General features: G+C 37.9%; 1 protein-coding gene across 11 annotated transcripts in view; it reads left to right on the top strand.

The window, feature by feature from the left end:
* PABIR2 (PABIR family member 2) overlaps positions 1 to 15,062 on the top strand; it is a 31,010-nt gene extending 15,948 nt beyond the window's left edge. For 9 of the 11 annotated variants that reach the window (XM_080653898.1, XM_080653899.1, XM_080653901.1 and 6 more), the window contains one exon: positions 13,328 to 15,055. In XM_080653898.1, the coding sequence (XP_080510024.1) occupies positions 13,328 to 13,397 (70 nt within the window). In that variant the 3' untranslated portion in view covers positions 13,398 to 15,055. Of the gene's footprint in view, positions 1 to 13,327 lie in introns of all 11 variants that reach the window. The other 2 variants (XM_080653905.1, XM_080653904.1) reach the window with 2 other exon arrangements.
* Positions 15,063 to 20,082: the final 5,020 nt, after the last annotated feature.

Here is a 20,082-nt window from a genome sequence, read left to right as displayed (position 1 = left end):
GATGCTCAACCACTGAGGAACACTGCCCGGGATAATTTGAAAGTTTTAAGTACATTCGAATCAACTCACTGAACATCCATGTTTTAGACATGATTGTGTACTGCCTTTCAGAACTTCCTCTTTTCTAAGTTTTATGTCTGAGGATCTTCTTTTTCCCTCAGTTATTTTTTTATTTCAAGAAAAACGATTTTAAATATAATGTTACATGCAATAAACCTTAATATTTCAGGAAAAAGATCTTAAATATAATAATGTTACATGCAATAAACATTAATATCTCAAGAAAAATGATTTTAAATATGATAATGTTACATGCAATAAACACCAATTATTTCAGAAAAATGATCTTACATATAATATTACATGCAATAAAGATTAATATTTCAAGAATAAAAGGATTTTAAGTATAATAATGTTACTAAAACTGTACTAACATAGTATGATATCACAAAAGTTGTAGGAAATATTAAAAATCTGCAAATAACAGGATTACTTCTATTATATTCTAGTATATTTTCCCCCCACAGGCTCTATTTTTATTCATCAGTTTATGTTGTTCATTATATTCCACAAATGAGTGAGATCATATGATATTTATCTTTCTCCGACTGCATTATTTCGCTTAGCATGATGTTTTTAAAGTCTATTTTGTTGATGTGAGTATTGCTACTCCAGCTTTTTTTCTCTTTTCCATTTGCATGGAAAATTTTTTTCCACCCATCACTTTCATCCTGTATGTGTCTTTTGTTTTGAGGTGGGTCTCTTGTAGACAGCATATAGTTGGGTCATGTTTTTGTATCCATTCAGCTACCCTACACCTTTTGATTGGAGCATTTAATCCATTTACATTTAGGGTTATTATTGAGAGGTACTTATTTGTAGCCATTTTAATTCTGTATGGCTAGGTTTCTCTCTGTTTCTTCTTCTCAGCAATCCCTTATAGCAATCCCTTTAGCATTTCTTGTAATGCTGGCTTGGTGGTGATGAACTCCTTTAGCCTTTTTTCTTTCTTTCTTTCTTTCTTTCTTTCTTTCTTTCTTTCTTTCTTTCTTTCTTTCTTTCTTTCTTTCTTTCTTTCTTTTTTTTTGTCTGGGAAGCTCTTTATTTGACTGTGTATTTTGAATGATAGCCTTGCTGGATATAGTAATCTTGGTCTCAGATCCTTGCTTTCTATTACCTTAAGTACTTCATGCAATTCCCTTCTGGCCTGTAGAGTTTCTGATGAGAAATCAGGTGTTAGCCTTATGGGAACTCTTTTGTAGGTAACAGTTTTCTTTTCTCTTGCTGCCTTTAAGATTCCCTTTGTCTTTATTTTTTGGCATTTTACTTATGATGTGTCTGGGCATGAGTCTGTTTGGGTTCCTCTTGTTTGGGGTTCTCTGTGTCCCCTGAACTTGTGTGACTTTTTCCTTTACCAATTTAGGGAAGTTTTCTGCCATTATTTATTCAAACACCTTCTCTATGCCTTTCTCCCTTTCTGCCTCTTCAGGCACACCTACTATTCTAATATTGTTACATTTCACATTGTCCCACAGCTCCCTTAAGCTGTCCTCCTGTTTTTTCTTTTTGGTTCTCTAATTGAGTGATATTTTCCACTCTGTCTTCTAATTCACTGATTCTATCCTCAGCTTCCCCTAATCTGCTGTGTATTCCTTCCAATGTGTTCTTTGTGTTATGTCATTCTTTATCTCAGACTAATCTTGTTCTTTTTTCATAGTTACTATATCTTTTTTCATACTGTTGACCATTTTTAACATCATTACTCTGAACTGTGTTTCAGATAAATTTCTTATCTGATTGGATCAGGCTAGGACTCAAAGCCTCCAGAGACCACCTCTGTCTACAGACTAATAGGATTCTGACTTGAATTGCCTCCAGGCAGTCATCCTCAGATGTGGCGAGAGTTTTTTCAACAAAAGGTGGGGCAGTTGCTTCTGCCTGGAGGCTAATTGTTACTTTTAATCTCTTAAGTGGCCTCAGGGCAAGGTGTTTTCCAATAGGGTGTGTTGACTGCCTTCCCCCCAGGCAAGGCAGATGTCTATGTGGGAAAGATGTCTTGTGCTGTGTGAGGGAATGACTCAGCCCAAGAAACTTAGGGTGTCTGCCTTCTGAGCTCTATCCCCCAAGTCCCCAGTCCTGGGTTCTGCTCTCACAGCTCCAGTCCACTTCACCCTTCCTCTGCCAGAGCATAAGGGGGTGGCTCCACAGGGAATTTTTGTGTATTGGCCCTTTAAGAGGGTGCCTGAAGTTTCAGCTGCCACTCCCTGGCAGACAGCACCCTACTGCTTTTCACAGCTAGATGTTATGTAGGTACCCTCCTCAGTTTGGTGCTCTCTGCTGGGGAGCTAGCTTTGGGATTAGATCCCAGAGTTCTCAGTGGCATCCCACCTCCCCACCCCCCAACACACACACAGCTGTGATATCTCTCCGGGACTTCAGTTGCCATCTGTGGGTGCCTGGCCAACGCTTTTGCACTTCTGCCCCTCCTACCAGTCTCTATGTGGTCTCCACCTTCAGTCCTTGGGTATCAGAGTTCTCTCTTTTGAGTTTTCCATTGATTATTCAGGAAGCCTTTCTGTATTTCAGTTGTAATTCCAGCTTGTTCCTGGGAGCATGTCCGTGCAGCATCCTCCTACTCTGCTGCCATTTTTTAAATTTATTTTATTATTTTATTATTTTTTTAAAATAAATCTTTATTCAGATTATTACAATTGTTTCTCCTTTTTCCCCCCATAGCTCCCCTCCACCCGGTTCCCACCCCACCTTCTGCCCTTACCTCCCCCCCACTGTCCTCATCCATAGGTGTATGATTTTTGTCCAGTCTCTTCCTGCACCCCCCCATACCCCTTTCCCCCTGAGAATTATCAGTCCACTCCCTTTCCATGCCCCTGATTCTATTATATTCACCAGATTATTCTGTTCCTCAGGTTTTTAATTCACTTGATTTTTAGGTTCACTTATTGATAGATATGTATTTGTTGTTCATAATTTTTATCTTTACTTTTTTCATCTTCCTCTTCTTTAAGAATACCTTTCAGCATTTCATATAATACTGGTTTGGTGGTGATGAACTCCTTTAGCTTTTTCTTATTTGTGAAGCTCTTTATCTGCCCTTCAATTCTGAATGATAGCTTTGCTGGGTAGAGTAATCTTGGTTGTAGGTTCTTGCTGTTCATCACTTTGAATATTTCTTGCCACTCCCTTCTGGCCTGCATAGTTTCTGCCGAGAAATCAGCTGACAGTCATATGGGTGCTCCCTTGTAGGTAATTAACTGTTTTTCTCTTGCTGCTTTTAATATTCTCTCTTTGTCTTTTGCTCTTGGCATTTTAATTATGATGTGTCTTGGTGTGGTCCTCTTTGGATTACTTTTGTTTGGGGTTCTGTGTGCTTCCTGGGCTTCTAAGTCTATTTCTTTCACCAGGTGGGGGAAGTTTTCAGTCATTATTTCTTCAAATAGGTTTTCAGTATCTTGCTCTCTCTCTTCTTCTGGCACCCCCATAATTCTGATGTTGGTACGCTTGAAGTTGTCCCAGAGTCTTCTTACACTATCTTCAACTTTTTGGATTTTTTTTTTGCTTTTTGCTTTTTCGGTTGAGTGTTTTTTGCTTCTTTGTATTTTAATTCTTTGACTTGATTTTTGTGTTCCTCTAGTCTGTTTTTGGGTCTCTGTATAATATTTTTTATTTCAGTCAGTGTATGTTTAATTTCTAGTTGGTCCTTTTTCATATCTTCGAGGGTCTCGTTATATTTATCGGCCTTTTCTAGGATATTCTTGAAAAGCCTTATAACCGTGGTTTTGAATTCTATATCCAGTCGTTTGTTTTTCTCCATTTCTTTCATTTGTGATCTGTTTCTTTGACGCCACATTTTCACTGCTTCCCTGAGTTGGTAGGGTAAATTTGTGTGCTAGGTTTCCTATGGCCCAGTGAGTCAGCCTCCCCAGTTAACCTGAGGTGGACACTCTTGGTGCACCCCTTTGTGGACTGTGTGTACAGCTTTGTTGTAATGAAGTCTTGATTGTTGTTGGTATCACTGGGAGGAATTGACCTCCAGGCCAGTTGGCTGTAAGGATCAGCTGTGTCTATGCTGGGAGAAGTTCAGTGCTGGAGACAGCCTTATAGGATTAGACTTGCCAAATTGCAATAGCCTCTGTGCTCAGCTTGGATGGGGTGGAGTCTCAGGGCGGAGCAGACAGTCTTGGCTTCCCGTTAGCCTTGCCCTTGCGCGCACTCCTAGACCTCTGCCTTCCCCAGCTCCCGAGTCTCCGCCCGAGAGTCCAGATTCCCCCCACAAGAGCGTGGGTCCCCAGGGGCTCGCCTGGAACTGGGGTTCAGTGCAGTCAGAACTGGGGCTCAGTGCAGTCAGGAGCCTCTGATTCCCTTCCACTAGGCAAAGCCTGTGGCAACCTCCGCTGCCTTTGTGTGCACTGGCACACGCACGCCTTCAGACCTCTGCCTTCCCCGGCTCCTGAGTCTCCGCCCGAGAGTCCAGACTCCCCCCACAAGAGCGTGGGTCCCCAGGGGCTCGCCTGGAACCGGGGTTCAGTGCAGTCAGAACTGGGGCCCAGTGCAGTCAGGAGCCTCCGACTCCCTTCCACTAGGGAAAGCCTGTGGCAACCTCCGCTGCCTTTGTGCGCACTGGCACGCGCACGCCTTCAGACCTCTGCCTTCCCCGGCTCCTGAGTCTCCGCCCGAGAGTCCAGACTCCCCCCGTAAGAGCGTGGGTCCCCAGAGGCTCACCCGGAACTGGGGTTCAGTGCAGTCAGAACTGAGGTTCAGTGCGGTCGGGGGCTTCCTTCCCCCTTCCGCCAGAGAAAGTCAGCCAGGCTGTCAGCCGCCCTTCCTCTCTGCGCGCACAAAGACCCTTTGCCGTACCTCCAATTCTCTGTGAGCTTTTCTATTTCCTTCTAGTTGTAGAATTTTCACTCAGCCAGCTTTCCTGTGGTTCTGGATGGTGTCCGTTCTGTCTTTTAGTTGTAGTTTTGAAATTGTTGTGCGAGGCAGCAGTTTAGGTGCTTATCTATGCCGCCATCTTGGTTTCTCCTCTGCTGCTATTTTTAATCTTAGGAATAATTTGAATTCAATTTATGTTAGTCCATTTGGGCTGCTGTTAAAAAATCAGTTTAACAGCAAACTGGCTTAAACAACAAACATTTATTTCTGATAGTTTTGGAGGCTGGGAAGTCTAACATCTAGGTAACGGTGGATTTAGTGTCTGGTGAGAGCCCAATTCCTGGTGTATGGACAACCATCCTCTGTGTTGTCACATGGTAGAAAGTGAGGATCTTTTTTTTAAGAGTCCACAAGGGCATTCACTTTAAAAGGCTTGTATCCTTTAAATGGAAGAATTGTGTAAGCCACTTATAAGGTATAAGTGTTAAAGATTCCTTCTTTCCAGATCACTTATTCCGTATTTTGTGGAAGATAACTTGTACTTCTAGTTGACCAGGAAGTTAGATTTTTCTAGTTTATTAGACTTGTTGATCAGCACTGTTCTAACCTTGGAACAGATGCCTTTTAGATTGTTCCAGCTATTTTCAGCCCCACAGTTTTTCTTCTTTCTCATCTCTGTCTGTCCTTGGTAGTTCAGTGTGCTAATTTTGGTACAGAGTGCCTTTCCAGGTATGTAGATGATCAAAAAGAGAAAACCTCTAAAGCTTGTCAAGATAACTAGTAGATGAAACTCTATACTTAGTAGAAACTACATATCACTTTTATGGTAAAGTATGTTTTAATATAGGCACATGGCATTATAAATAGATTTGCTTACCCAGTTACTAACCAACTAACCAAGTTAGGTAAAAGATATGAAAGGTTTTTGCCAAGCTAAAAACATACAGACAGGGTGAGGTGATTTATAAAAAATATTGTCATAGACTGATTGTGCAAGTTGCCATAAAACAGGTTCATGTAAATAAATAAGAAAGGAAAGAGAAGGCATGGTATTTGCCAAAAGTTCTCTTCTCTTGTCCAGTCGTTTATTCCTCTAAGCAGCAACCTAAGCCTTAGACGATGGTGGCTGTTGTTTCTATTTCTGTTGCTCCTACTTCCATTCTCTGAGGACCTGTGACTGGCAATGAGAGTCCTGGGAACATTGATGATAAAGGGCACTTTTGATCCATAAACACAAAAAGCGTTCCCTCACACTGGAGAGATTTGCTTTATTCACGGCCACTTATAGAATGCTAAGAAGCCAATATATGGCTCAAATGATATGTTAAAAAGAAACTTATTACTCAAAATTCACAAAACTAAGTTTCATATATATTTAAGCAATTAAAAATTTAAATGACATTTTTAGTAAGTTTGTAGCATCTGGACTTCCAAGGATATTAAAACTTAAGATTTCACTAAGTTTTTTGGGACACCTTGTATAATAATATTGTTGACATTTATGTCTATAGCTAAGAGATTTTAAATATGAGTTATTCCTGATATGTAAAAATTGGATCCTGCCTTTGCAGAAACTTTTTTTTCTTTAATGTATTTTCATTGATCAGATATACATATTTCTAGAAATGGGGAGAAAGACAGGAAGTAGCTGTGTTCTGGTTTTTATTGCCATAGATAGCAATCTACTTGATAATGAAACCAATGAAACAATTTTTATACCATTTAGGGAATAGAAAAATTATCAGATCATTAGTAAATTATCACTTAAATTGTTATAGTTAATTCCTTGACCTACCCTGCAAATGAAAGATAGGCTTTAACATTTTAAATTAAAGTTTATATACTAGATAATAACCTTTAAAATCTGACATCTTTGAAATAGAAATTAAATGTGAAGTTTGAGTATGGACCCATCTGGAATTAGTGTCCAGTGTGCCAACTGCCACCCAAAGAAATACTAAGCCTTTTCTTTATATCATATTTTTTACTAAATGAAAATTCTGAAATCTCTGATAATAAAATCTGGGGAACATTGTCACCACAAGGCAGGAATTATGCCATTTTGCATTTAGTCTTCATGAATATCAAGAGTTTTAAGTACACCTTTCTTTGCATGGTACTTTGACTTTTTTTTTTTTTTGCATGGTGGGAACTCATATTCTGCTCATTTTGGGGGAATAAGTCCGTGGGATGAAAATTAAGGAATTTGCCTGGCTGGCATGGTTCAGTGGTTGAGTGTCGACCTATGAACCAGGAGGTCACGGTTTGATTCCAGGTCAGGGCACAAGCCCAGGTTGCAGGCTCAATTCCCCAGTGTGGGTCGTGCAGGAGGCAGCTGATCAATGATTCTCTCTCATCATTGATGTTTCTATCTCTCTCTCCCTTCCTCTCTGAAATCAATAAAAATATATATTAAAAAAAGAAAAAAAGGAAATTTCAGGGCTGCTAGTCAAGATTAAGTGGTAGTCTATTTCTCCTACAGAAAAGGAAAAAGTCTTCAATGAAGTTTCAGTTTTAATGTGACTGCTAATTTAACCTTTATGATTTTAACATTTTTATTAGATTAATCTTAATGATTTTAGCATTATTTTAATGTTATATGTGTCATGACAAGACAATTTTATAGTGAATGTGTGACATACCAAGAGTAAGGTTTATTTTATATATTTTATTTTTATTTTTTGTTAATCCTTACCTGAGGGTATTTTTCCATTGATTTTTGTAAAATATATTTTTATTGATTTCAGAGGAATGGAGAGGAAGAGAGAGATAGATACATCAGTGATGAGAGAGAATCATTGGTTGGCCACTTCTTGCATACCCCCACTGGGGATCGAGCCCAAAATCTGAGTATGTGCCCTTGACCGGATTCAAACCTGAAACCATTCAGTCCACAGGCTGATGCTCTATCCACTGAGCCATACCAGCTAGGGCTCCATTGATTTTTTAAATGGAGGGGGAGAGACAGAGAGAGAGAGAAACATCGATGTGAGAGAGGCATTGATTGGTTGCCTGCTGCATGTGCCCTGACAAGGGTCAGAATGGAGCCTGCAACCAAGATACATGTCCTTGACGAATCAAACCCAGGACCCTTCAGCCCATGGGCTAACGCTTTATCCACTGAGCCAAATCAACTAGGGCCCAAGAATAAAGTTTAATAATGATTTATTATTTTTTTAAAATATATTTTATTGATTTTTTACAGAGAGGAAGGGAGAGGGATAGTTAGAAACATCGATGAGAGGGAAACATCAATCAGCTGCCTCCTGCAACACCCCCTACTGGGGATGTGCCCACAACCAAGGTACATGCCCTTGACCAGAATCGAATCTGGGACCCTTCAGTCCTCAGGCCTACTATGCTCTATCCACTGAGCCAAACTGGTTAGGGCTATGATTTGTTTATTAATAGAAATGTATACATATACTTTGAACATGTTTATGTGAGCAACTTAGACATCTGTGCAGATACTTTTAAACTCTTGTTTCCAAGGTGACTGTGAAAATTATCATATTTAAATGTATGATCTTAAGAATTTAGAGGTTATATGGGAAGATAATCTTGGGCCTTACTAAGGTAAAATAGTAGAGACTAGAGAAAATGCCCTATGGGCCAGTTTATCTCACATCAAGGGGTAAGGATACCCTGTTATCTTACCTTATTTCAATATCTGCTGAACTTGATAAGGCTGTGGCTAATTTTTAGTGCACTTACCTGTCTGTTCATCAATCTGATTGAACCCAATTTATTGACTGGATAAGGCAAAGTGGCTCAACCAGATGGGGTGAGAGTACGTGTCACAACAGACATCCTAGTTTTGTTGTTTGAATGTTTTAATGATTCTCTTACAATTTCACCCTTAGTTTTTTTAGACAGAGGGAATTACTTGAATAGTCATAAGTATTTTTGGTTGTGTGGTTCAGATACATATTGCCTCAACATTATGTTCAGTGGTTGGAATGAATTAGTTCTCTCTCTCTCTCTCTCTCTCTCTCTCTCATCTCATCTCATTCAAGGATATTTTTCTATTGATTTTTAGAGAGAGTGGAAGAGAGAGGGAAAGACAGAGAGAAATATCGATATGAGAGAAACACATCAATTGGTTGCCTCCTGCACAAGCACCGACCAGGGCCCAGGCTGGGGAGGAGCCTGCAACCGAGGTGCATGCCCTTGACTGGAATTGAACCCAGGACCTTTCAGTCTGCAGGCCCATGCTCTGTCCACTGAGCCAAACTGGCTAGGGCTGAATTAGTTCTCTTTTGATTCATGTACTCCTATATTCAGTTTGAATTATGTAGATCCTTTGCTTTCCTGCTATTGTCTGGCTCCATCAGACTTTAAGCTAGGAAAGAAAGAAGATAAAAACTCAAATTGGACCATACTTTGTTGCTTTTAGGAGCCCTGGTAGAAGTTTAATAGCAGATACTGTGAAAATCACTTTTATTTACTAATCTATGGATTAAAATATAACAAAAATCTTGCTTTATGCAGATATACTGACAATGAGTAATTTGTGACTTGTAGTCTGTGCTTCCTGACCATGTGTAGTAGTGCCGGATTAATTAGAACAGAAAGTAGATTTTTAGCTTGGTGAAAATATATGGTTAATGGTTTATTAAATTCTGAATCTGAATTGTTTTGGTGACTAAATATAAGTATGCTGATTTACTGTTAATAATCAAAATTTTACATATGTTTATATTTAATAATAGAGAAAAAATTCTTGAAAAGATATGAAATGTTCAGATTTCTTTTTTTCTTGGTAAATTTCCCATTAGCTTATTTCTCTTAAAGTAATCAATAGTGTTAGATGACAGATTTCTCTGCATGTTCTGTGGTTTTTAAATTAAATTTATTGGAGTGACATTGGTTAATATAATTTTATAGGTTTCAAGTGTACAATTCTATAACTCATCATCTGTATATTGCACTGTGTGTTCATCACCCACATCTTCCATGTTTTTGAATGAATATAAGATTCACCTAAGCAGCAGGTCTTGTTACAAATGGAATCTTTTAACCCAGGGCTCACCATAAGTCTGGTGGTTGGAATAAGAAAGTCTTTATTTATATTCAGATTATCTGCTTGGTGGCCAAATTTTAATCCAAGCCTGTTTATTCCTGCCAACTAGCACAGAGCATGTCCTTTGGCTGCCCAGCCAATATGTGCTTTAGGAAAATAAATTTATTTTAATATTAGTCTAGGCCAAATCCTGCAAGAGGAAAATATCACATATATTCCAAAGCAAATATAAAGGTGTTTTGATTTTCCAATGTCTTAGATTATCTGTGCAACTTTCCTTCAGTAGTTTGAATAATTCATATTTTAGACCTGTTTTGCCTTTTGGTTGAAAAAATATCTGAGCCAGCTAAATTATCCAAACTTCTTTCTTAAAAGTGGTATTATTAATGATGCATTTGACAGCAGTGAGCATAGAGTAGGAGTACTGTGGAATATACCATTTCCATTTTAATTTTTACTATTCTGAAGCCTGTTTATATTCTGTCTCCACCTAAAAAAATCCAGTGGCAATAGAAAGAAATGACATTTTGAAGAAAAAATAGAAGAGTAGAGAAGCAGGGAGGGTGGGAAGTTATATTTCATTGAGGGTGGTATAGGGCCCAGAAACTTCCAAATGTACCACAGGTTACTTAATACTGGAAATATATTAACTTAGAAATTCATAAAAATGATAATATTAAAGGCTCATAATATTTAGCCATAGAACACATTAGATCAGGATGGGCTTTTTCAAAGGAGCTAGTGACCAGATTTAAATTAGAACCCATATTTTCTGATTCATAATTCCTTCTCCAATTCTATGCTTTGTTTCTTTTTCAAAAATAAAAAGTATTTCCATATAAATCCTAAAACTGCCTGACTACCTCACCAGCTTTGTTTCTCCTATTCTTCTTACTGTCTATACTGCAGCCACACTAGCCTGCTTTTGGCTTCTAGAACTATCCTTGCTTCCTCCCAAACCTTACCTCATTCATGCCTACTCATCTTTCAGATGACAGCTCAAATATCAATTTTAGGGAGCCTTGTTCCTCCCTGTTCCTTCAAATTAGATCAGTTTTCCCATGTTATATACTCTCAGAGCCCCTTGTATCTTTCCTTTATTGCTTTGATCACAGATTATAATTATATGTTTATTAGCATAATTATTTCAATGTCTGTATTCTGCACTGTTCTGTAAATTTGATGAGGGCAAGAACCATGTTTGTCTTATACACCATTGTTTTCTAATATCTAGCATAATTCCTGTACTTGGCAGGAACTCAGTAATATTAGAATAAATGAATTAGTGAATTTGGGCCAAATATAGAGCATAGAGCTTTTATTTTGGATTGATGGGAATCAAAGCTGGAAAGGCAGCCTGATGGCAAATGGTGAAGGCTCTTAATTGTGAATGCTGAAATATGAAGGCAGATTTATGAGGAAGGCCAGACTGATTGTTGGGAGCCATGAGGGTTTGGGCTGGATGGATAAGGTATCCCTGTGCTGGGCTGTAGAGGCTCTTGATGCCCCAGGTCAGGAGTTTTAGTGGAAGGGTAGGAGCAGAAGCCAGTTGTCAGGATTAAAGAGGCAAATGGACTGTGAGGGTATTGGGTCTGTGAATATAGAGCATTCCTTTCATTTAAAAAATATATTTTATTGATCTCAGAGAGGAAGGGAGAGGGGGAGAGAAAGAGAGAAACATCAATAATGAGAGAGAATCATTGATTGGCTGCCTCGTGCACGCCCCACACTGGGGATCGAGCCCACAACTGGGGTATATGCCCCATACCCCGGCTGGAATTCAACCGTGACCTCCTGGTTCAAAGGTCAGTGCTCAATCACTGAGCCACGCCAGCTGGGCTATAGAGAGCATTCCTTTTAGAAGCTTAACTGGATAGTAATAGAAGGGATCAAAGAAAGGAGTATTTTAGAGGTGGTAGGGAGACCTTTGGGTTTTGAAAGCAAGAAGAGAGGAAACAGTGTAGGAAATTCATAAAATGAGAAGAATATGAAAGGCAAATAATGGAGGAAATTAGAAAAAATGTGTTTGAATCAAAGTCCTTTTGGGAGTGGGGAAGTGGTAAAATGTAGTGCAGTTGAAAGACTTGGTTCTGGAGTAGAAGGACCATGAAGCACTGTTTGATAGAATACTTCACACAGCTCAGGGTAGGTACTTCAATGAGTAACCATTTCCTTCTACTGTGAGACTGATGGGAAGGTAAGAAGATAAATATAAGGTAGAAATCTCTTTAGCTGAAGGTAAGGGAACAACCTCACTAAAACTGTGACTTGTCAAGAGGAAGGCTTATTGACATTCTGGTGCCTCCTGGAGAGCATTGAAATGTTAGGGAACCTCGAGTGTCTTACTTTCACAGGTATCTGAATATAGCACACGATGTAGTTCATTGCTATTGCTTTTTTTGCTTTTTATTATTTACAAATGCTGTACTGATTCGTGAGTTCTTAAAACTATGTTTTTGCATGTTATGTTTACTTTTACCCTGATAGATACATCTGCTTATAATTCTTTTTGCTTTGTCTTTAGTTCAGATATTTTGGATGGCAGTAGTAGGAGCAGTAGCAGCAGTGGCTTATCCTCAGATTCACTGGCTAAAGGCAGCATGACTGCAGAGTCTCCAGTGGCATGTTCCAATTCATGCCCTCCATTCATCTTGATGGATGATCTCTCACCCAAGTGATTTACCCATTTCTGATTCAGTGTTTTAGCTGCTGTTTCCTACATAAATCATTCAGTGAGAGGAACGCAGAGAACTTTGATCCATAATGAGGATTAAAGTGTTACATATTTAAACCATTTTGACACCATTCTTTTTTGGCATCTCTCTTCTCTAAAGTTCAATTTTACGAGGATAGTGACCTTCTCTCTCTCTCTCTCTCTTTGCTGATCATATTTTGGATCTAGGGACTAAATCTCAAATATGTTTAAGGAAAGCACTGATAAGTATTTTTTTTACTGATATGTATTTTTATAATGGTTCCTTTTTCCAGCAGTTATATGACACCTAGAGTAGATCAGAAATTCTCTTGCTTGACAAATTTTTTGTCCTCTGTTAGCTACATAGTTTTAAATATATTTCACAATAGATGGGTTGCTTTTCATTATATTAATTTTTTATTTTTCTGCATCAGTTTAAAGCACATTGTTTTGTTTCCTTTTCCTGTTTGAGCTGCTTACTTGTCATTTCTCACAGAGCAGAAAAAACACATAGTTGCTTTCATTACTACCCATATCGCTTCTTTGTTGTTGGAGTTTATGATGTGAGGATTGATTTTAGTGCTGAGAGTGTAAATGAACTTATATGATGCCTAGAGTAGTCACCACACAAGTTCCTATGACTTAGCTACCACAGTTGATATTGTTCTCCCCAAATCTGTTACCCTAAGGAATATATAAAATATTAATATTTCTAGGTGGTGTTATCAAGGAGAAGAAATTCCTGCCTTGACCAGATGTGTGGAGCACCTACAAATGAATGAATAATGTTATTTACCCACAAACTACTGTCTAGAAAGCATACCTGAAGCTTGACAGCTTGCCTTGGGTGGTATTATGAGGCCTGAGTTGCCTTGGGGTACAGTGCTGTGCTGTAAAGATGTATATCATAAGGTACGTAGAAAAGGGGGCTTTATGTGACTGCCACATACTGTTTTGATTGCTGCTTTTTTTCTGATTACTTTTGTGACATTGGATTCTTTTGTTTTGTCATGTGATGAGCGGTGCTGCCGACTGTGTTTTGGTCATTGTGTTGCCACCAGAATCAGAATCCAGTTCTTGTTCATGCTGCCTTATAGCAAGGCAATTTAATATCTATGAGGAGTAGGAGCTGAAAAAAAAATCAATGTTATTGTGAATTCTGCTTTTAAGAAGCTATTTGAGCTGTGAACATTGTACATGATAGTCTGTGATACCAGAAGTTAATTTTTAAAAGGTAAATCCTGAATGGAGCTATTTTAAAAACCTGAGTGTAGTCTATTGTTGTGTTATTTATTATTTAAAATTGTGTAAAAATGTATGTCATGATAGATTTCTTTTAATGTTCATATATCGTGGGTGGATAGTCTGTATTTAATATGCAAATTTGCCTGCTAGGATCATAGTATTCCATTTTTGAATGTATGTAAGAAACGAAAACTACTGCACTTGTGTGTTTTGAAGGCAAAGATCCTTGAATCTTGAAGGAAGATGTTGCACTTTGCAGGTACTCACAGGCTGGTAATACTGTATGGCTTGAAGGGAAACATATTAACTTTGAATTGTAAGAGAGCATCACTTAGCTATCAATAAGTAGTTCTGTTACAGCATCAGATGCGTTATTTTAAATAGTAATAACCACCATTAATGGCTTTATTTCTCTTATTGCTTTCACCTGTGCAAAGGCCGTAATCCTTCAAACCTAACATAACTGTGTATATTATGAAGATTTTTCTCTAGTATGCCATTTTAAAGAAACATTATTTCTATGGCATTCAGTGTATTTATTCTGTTTGTGAAAGAACCATGTTAAGATGTTTTCTGCCTATATAATATTGAGCGATGGTTTATCTTATAGGATACTTATCCGCATTCACTCTACTGTCTTTTTGCCTTAAAGGGACACTTTTGGCCATTTTTTGGCTCTAATTTAGAACTCTTAAGAAATAACCTTTGGAATGTGATGATATTTATTTTTCAAATTCAGTGGTGGGGTATAATTATGGCAGGAAAATGAAATTGTTCCAATGGTATGAGAACTAGGAAGCAAGATGGTTAACTTTATTGTTTAAATGGACTAGAAAGTTAAGTTTCTGCAGGGATTGTTTTGAGATAAATAAAAGATAGAAATGCTAATCTTCAGATTAGCTTGGTTAAGAGTACCCCTTTATTTTTATATAAAATTTAATATTTGAAAAGTGATCATTGTTATAAATGAAAATGATCTCTTCCTATTCTATATTATATCATATTTCAAGCTTCTATTTGAAAATAAGTACAAGATATGGTAAGAAAATCCTATAGGTGATGCTCTTTTTGCTTGACTGACTTATGTAATCATTGTATTTCATGATAACTGCTTTTGGAATAATGGGAAATTTTGTGAAATTATCACCTTGTGTATATCTTAAAATGCAAATTTAATAAAGTGTGTATACATGCATAAAATTCTGTAAAATTTTTAAAGTGTATTTATTTTATTCTTATTAATAATGATTTTCTGCCTCTATAGTCCAGAATTATATTCTCTGTGGCTAATTGTAATCAAGTTTTGAATAAAAGGGTATCAGGAACACAAAGGAACTAATGACTATATTAAAGTTTGGATTGTTTCCTCCCCCCAAAAAAGAAATCTCTCCTCATAACCTATCAAATTTTCAAGAACATTTTATAGAATTTGACAATTTAGAAGGTTCTTGCCAAGACCACATGGATTTCATACTTGTTTTCAATTTATTTTATCTTGTTTATTTTTTACATATTCATAAGACTAAATTGTTTTTAGAACTAGATGGAGGAGTAGACAGGTAAAAAATAAAAGCCTTTTTGTATGACTCAGGTTACAAGCACTCAGTTTCCTTTTCAGTATTTTAAAAATATATTAACTGTTTTATTTCACACTTACAGAAAAGTTGTATAAATAGCCCAAAGAACTCCAGTATATTCTTCACCCAGGTTTCTCAATTGTTGATATTTAACCATATTTGCTTTATCATTCTCCTCTCTCTCTCTCTCTCTCTCTCTCTCTCTCTCTCTCTCTCTCAATTCTTGTATGTATGTATGTATGTATCTATCTAATGTGTGTATGTGTATGTACACACATTTTTTTCTGAACCAACAGTTACAGGCATGATATGCCCTGTTATCCTTAAATGCGTCAGTGAAAATTTCCTAAGACTTGGACATTCTACATAACCACATTACAGCTTTCAAAATTAGGAGGTTAACTTTGATACCATTTAATCTTCAGACCCCTTTCAAATTTTTCCTATGGTTCCAATAATGTTCTTTAAGTTAAAGAAAAAGAAATCTTTTATCTAGCCCAGGATTCAAGCCAGTATTATATGTTACATTTAATCATTATGTGTGTGGTTTCCCTCAATCTGGAAGTTCCCCGATCTTTCCTTATCTTTGGTGACCTTCATATTTCTGAAAAGTGCTGGTCAGATATTGTGAGAAATGTCCCTTAATTTAGGTTTGACTGATGTTTCCTAGCTATTCAGAGTTTTTTAAAAATATATTTTATTGATATTTCACAGAGAGGAAGGGAGAGGGATAGAGAGCTAGAAACATCGATGAGAGAGAAACATCGATCAGCTGCCTCCTGCACACCTCCCACTGGGGATGTGCCCGCAACCAAGGTACATGCCCTTGACCGGAATCGAACCCGGGACCCTTCAGTCCACAGGCCAACGCTCTATCCACTGAGCCAAACCGGTTTCGGCCAGATTTTTTTATTTTTTTATTTTGGGCAGGAATACCACATAAGCGATGCTGTGTTCTCAATATATCATTGCAGGAGGCACATGCTGTCACTGTCCTATTACTGGTGATGGTAACTTTGATCCTTTGGTTAAATTGGTGTCTACCATGTTATTCCATTGAACAGTTAGTGTTTTCCCTTTGAAAATAATAAAACATTTTGTATAGAGATACTTTGAGAGTATTACTTACCTTGTTTCCTCATGAAACTTTCATTTACTACTATTAGTATCCACTGATCTTTCTTCCCTGATGGTATTATGATGGCTACCTAATGGTGACTCTAATCCTATCATTTCGACTACATTTATTAGCATTCTACTGTAAAGAAAATTCCCTTCTCTACCATTTATTTACATCAATGTAGACTCATAGACTCCTATGAGTCTATGGGGTTTAATCTATTACCATGTTTGTATTGATATTCACCTCCCAGATTTGGATGGTGAGTGCTCCTCCACGCCAGTTCCCGTGTCCTGTTGACAAATCCCTATGATTTTTTGAGCAGTGTTTTACTTTCTGGCATAAGATGTCCCAGATTCATACTTTCCTTGCCCCAGCCCTAGGATCAGCCATTTCTCTAAGGAGCCCCGATTTCCTTTAATGGAGAATGGTATTTCAAAATCAAAGTGTAGGCTAGACACTATTATAGTCATTGCCACTGGGGGGGCGGGCATCATGGTTTAAAGGCCTTCTCAGCATAGATCCACACATATTTATATCTGTTCATCTATTAAAAATCATGAATTCAAGTTCATACCTCCTGTTTCAGTTCAACAGCACAGGTTACATCCTAGCATCTACCCTATAATTCCATTCTCAGGTAGTGACAGACCTGGTTCCCTTTATCCTCAAAATAATTAGTAATTTCTCCTGTATGTAACTAATTTCCAGCCCTGACATCCTGGCAGCCTTGTTAGCCCAACCATCTTTTTGGCTCTGACCCTCATGCCCCTATAGCCCCACCAGCCCTGGCTGCCTCTATGAAGGGAAAGGGAAAAGTATCTAAATACTCAAGTGTTAAATATCCCTGGCTTATACCACCAACAACCTCCTCTTCCTTTGTGTTCAACTGTTCACAGTTCAGGGATTTTTTTCCCTCTTTTTTGGACGATTTTTTATTACAGTTTACATTCAATATTATTTTATATTAGTTTCAGGTGTACAGTGGTTAGACAATCATAAACTTCACAAAGCGTTCCTTCCAATATTGTCAGTATTCACCTGGCACCATACAGAGTTATTACAATATTATTGACTATATTCCCTATGCTATAGTTTACAAGGGATTTCTTAGACTGTTTATCAATTTAACATATTTATTGAACCCTGTGCTGGGAACTATAAGTGCAGATTAAGTTCATGCCTTTAAGAAGACAAGTCTAGTGAAATAAACAGAAATACACAGACCATTAGAAGCACCAGTTTGAGTGTGCTGGATGAATACAAAGGGAGAGCACCCAAAATAAGCTGTGCTGTGCTTCTGGAATGCTTCCCAGAAGAGGTAGCACTGAAGCTGAATCTTGAAGAGCAAACTTTTGGGTGGAGGTGGGAGTCAGGTAGAGGGAAATCGGATACAGGCAAGAAGAGACCAAATCACTCACTATCAATGAAACACAGTAATTTGACAATTATGGAAAATGAGGCTGGATTAACCAATGTTACATCAATAAATGAAAAACAATGAAGCTGGAGAGAGAAATAGGATGTGGTCTTTTAGAATTTGAGAGTTTTAGCTTATGTAGGTAGAAATCTTTATGCCTATGTGTGTAGACATAAGCAGGGAGGTTGTATGGAGAAGTGGGTTAAGGACAAAATCCTGAAAAACACCAACATTTAAAAGGAAGCTGAAGGAGAGATGAGGTGGCAGGAGAAAACTGGGGAAAGCAGCTATCTATATCAGTGAAGCTAAGGAGGGAGTCATTGCCAGGGTCACTTAAGGTGAGGACTGAAAACTCCTTTTGGTTCTGATAATTAGGAGGTCCCTAGAGCCTTTCATATGTGTACTTTTGGTGAAGTAAAAGGGTTAAAAGTGAGATTGCAGAGGCTTAAGTAAATGAGGGGTTACTATCTCTTCTGACTAAAAGAGTGGTTAGAGCTCCAAAGCTAAGTAAGGTCAGAATATAGACCTTATAGACAAGCTTCTAGTTTGGGTCACTGAGACCTTCCTACTTTGGACAAAAGGAATCTATGCCCAAATTTTCTAGCTTCCTCTTTTCCTTCTTTCCCAATCCTTGTTCATTACATACAATAATTTTCTCATTTTCTACTCTGTATTCTCAACAGCCAGCACTGTATCTGAAACATAATAGTAGCTCAATAAAGTTTGTTGAATAATTGTGGAGTTATTCACTCTAACCAATAGAGGGAGCTGAAGGAATATCACCAGGGCGTGTTAACCTATAGAAGGAGTGGGAAGAAAGCCACACACACTCTGCCCTCTAGGAGGAGCATCAAGCTTCATGTCTTACACACATTCCTGAGGAAACTTACATGAGGAGTTTCCACTTTTAGCTAATATTTTTAATATATACCTAATATGTGTCTTCTGTTTGTGGCACATGATACAGATTTTCCATTTATGAGAGTTATATGAAGTATCCTGTTATAACAAATTTAGCAAATAATATTTAAAAAAACATATATCTTAAAAAATAAGAAAAAGTGAGTTCATTTATTTTTATTGAATTTTTACATTTTATTGAATTTATTTGGATGACATTATTAATAAAATTATTTAGGTTTAAGGTACACAATTCTACAACACATCATCTGTTATTATACTGTGTGTTTACCACCTCAAGTCAAGTCTCCTTGCATCACCATTTATCCCACCTTTACCTCCCTCCACCCTCCCCTTCCCTCTGGCAATCATCATACAGCTGTCCATGTCCATGAGTCTTCCTTCCTTTTTTTCCTTTGAAAAGTGAGTTCATTTAAAAAAACATCATAAGTAAACAATAGTCTGAGTGATAGATATCTAGATATGGCCAAAATCATCAAAGTAAACTATAAATCAGAACTCAGATCCAGGAAAGTATTGGGTCACAGTGGTGTGTAGAACTGTGTGTTGAATCTGTGTGGAATGCTCTTTTTGGGTTTCTCTTTATATTCTATCTTCTGTGAAGTGTGATAAGAGAAGTCCAGTACCTCTCTTTAGCTTCTAAGAAGACACCCCCTACTTTGAAGATCAAGGGGAGAACCTGTCTTGGGCTTAGGGAAAAAAGGTCTTAAGGAGCACTTGAGCCCTGGTTTGTGAGGTCCTGGTTGGTTTGGAACTGAGGATTTTCATGGGGACTTTTAATGCTAAAACAAGGAAAGTCCCAGACAAACTTGGACCAATCAGTCACCCTAAAAGTTTTCTTGCCTCCTTAGGTGTGGTTTTCCTTTAGTTTGTGTTTTATTACCTATCTTTTCTGACTAAAGGAGTGGATAGAGCTCCAAAGCTAAGGTCAGAATGTAGCCCTCAGAGAAAGAAGTTACTGAGGCCTGCCTACTTTGTTGTTTTTTTAAATAAATTCTTTTATTTTAATATTTTTATTGATTTTTAGAGAGAGAGAAAGGAGAGGGAGAGAGAAAGAGAAACATTGATGTGAGATGTGAGAGCTGAACATTGATTGGCTGCCTCCTGCACACCTCCCACTGGAGATTGAGTCCAAAACCCAAGCATGTGCCCTGACCGGGAATGGAACCAGCAACCTTTGGATGCCAC

The sequence above is a fragment of the Plecotus auritus genome (genome assembly GCF_963455305.1).
Source record: "Plecotus auritus genome assembly, chromosome: X".
Classification (NCBI taxonomy): Eukaryota; Metazoa; Chordata; class Mammalia; order Chiroptera; family Vespertilionidae; genus Plecotus; species Plecotus auritus.
The sequence above is the reverse complement of the archived record's forward strand: the minus strand, read 5'-3'. Positions and strand labels throughout refer to the sequence as shown.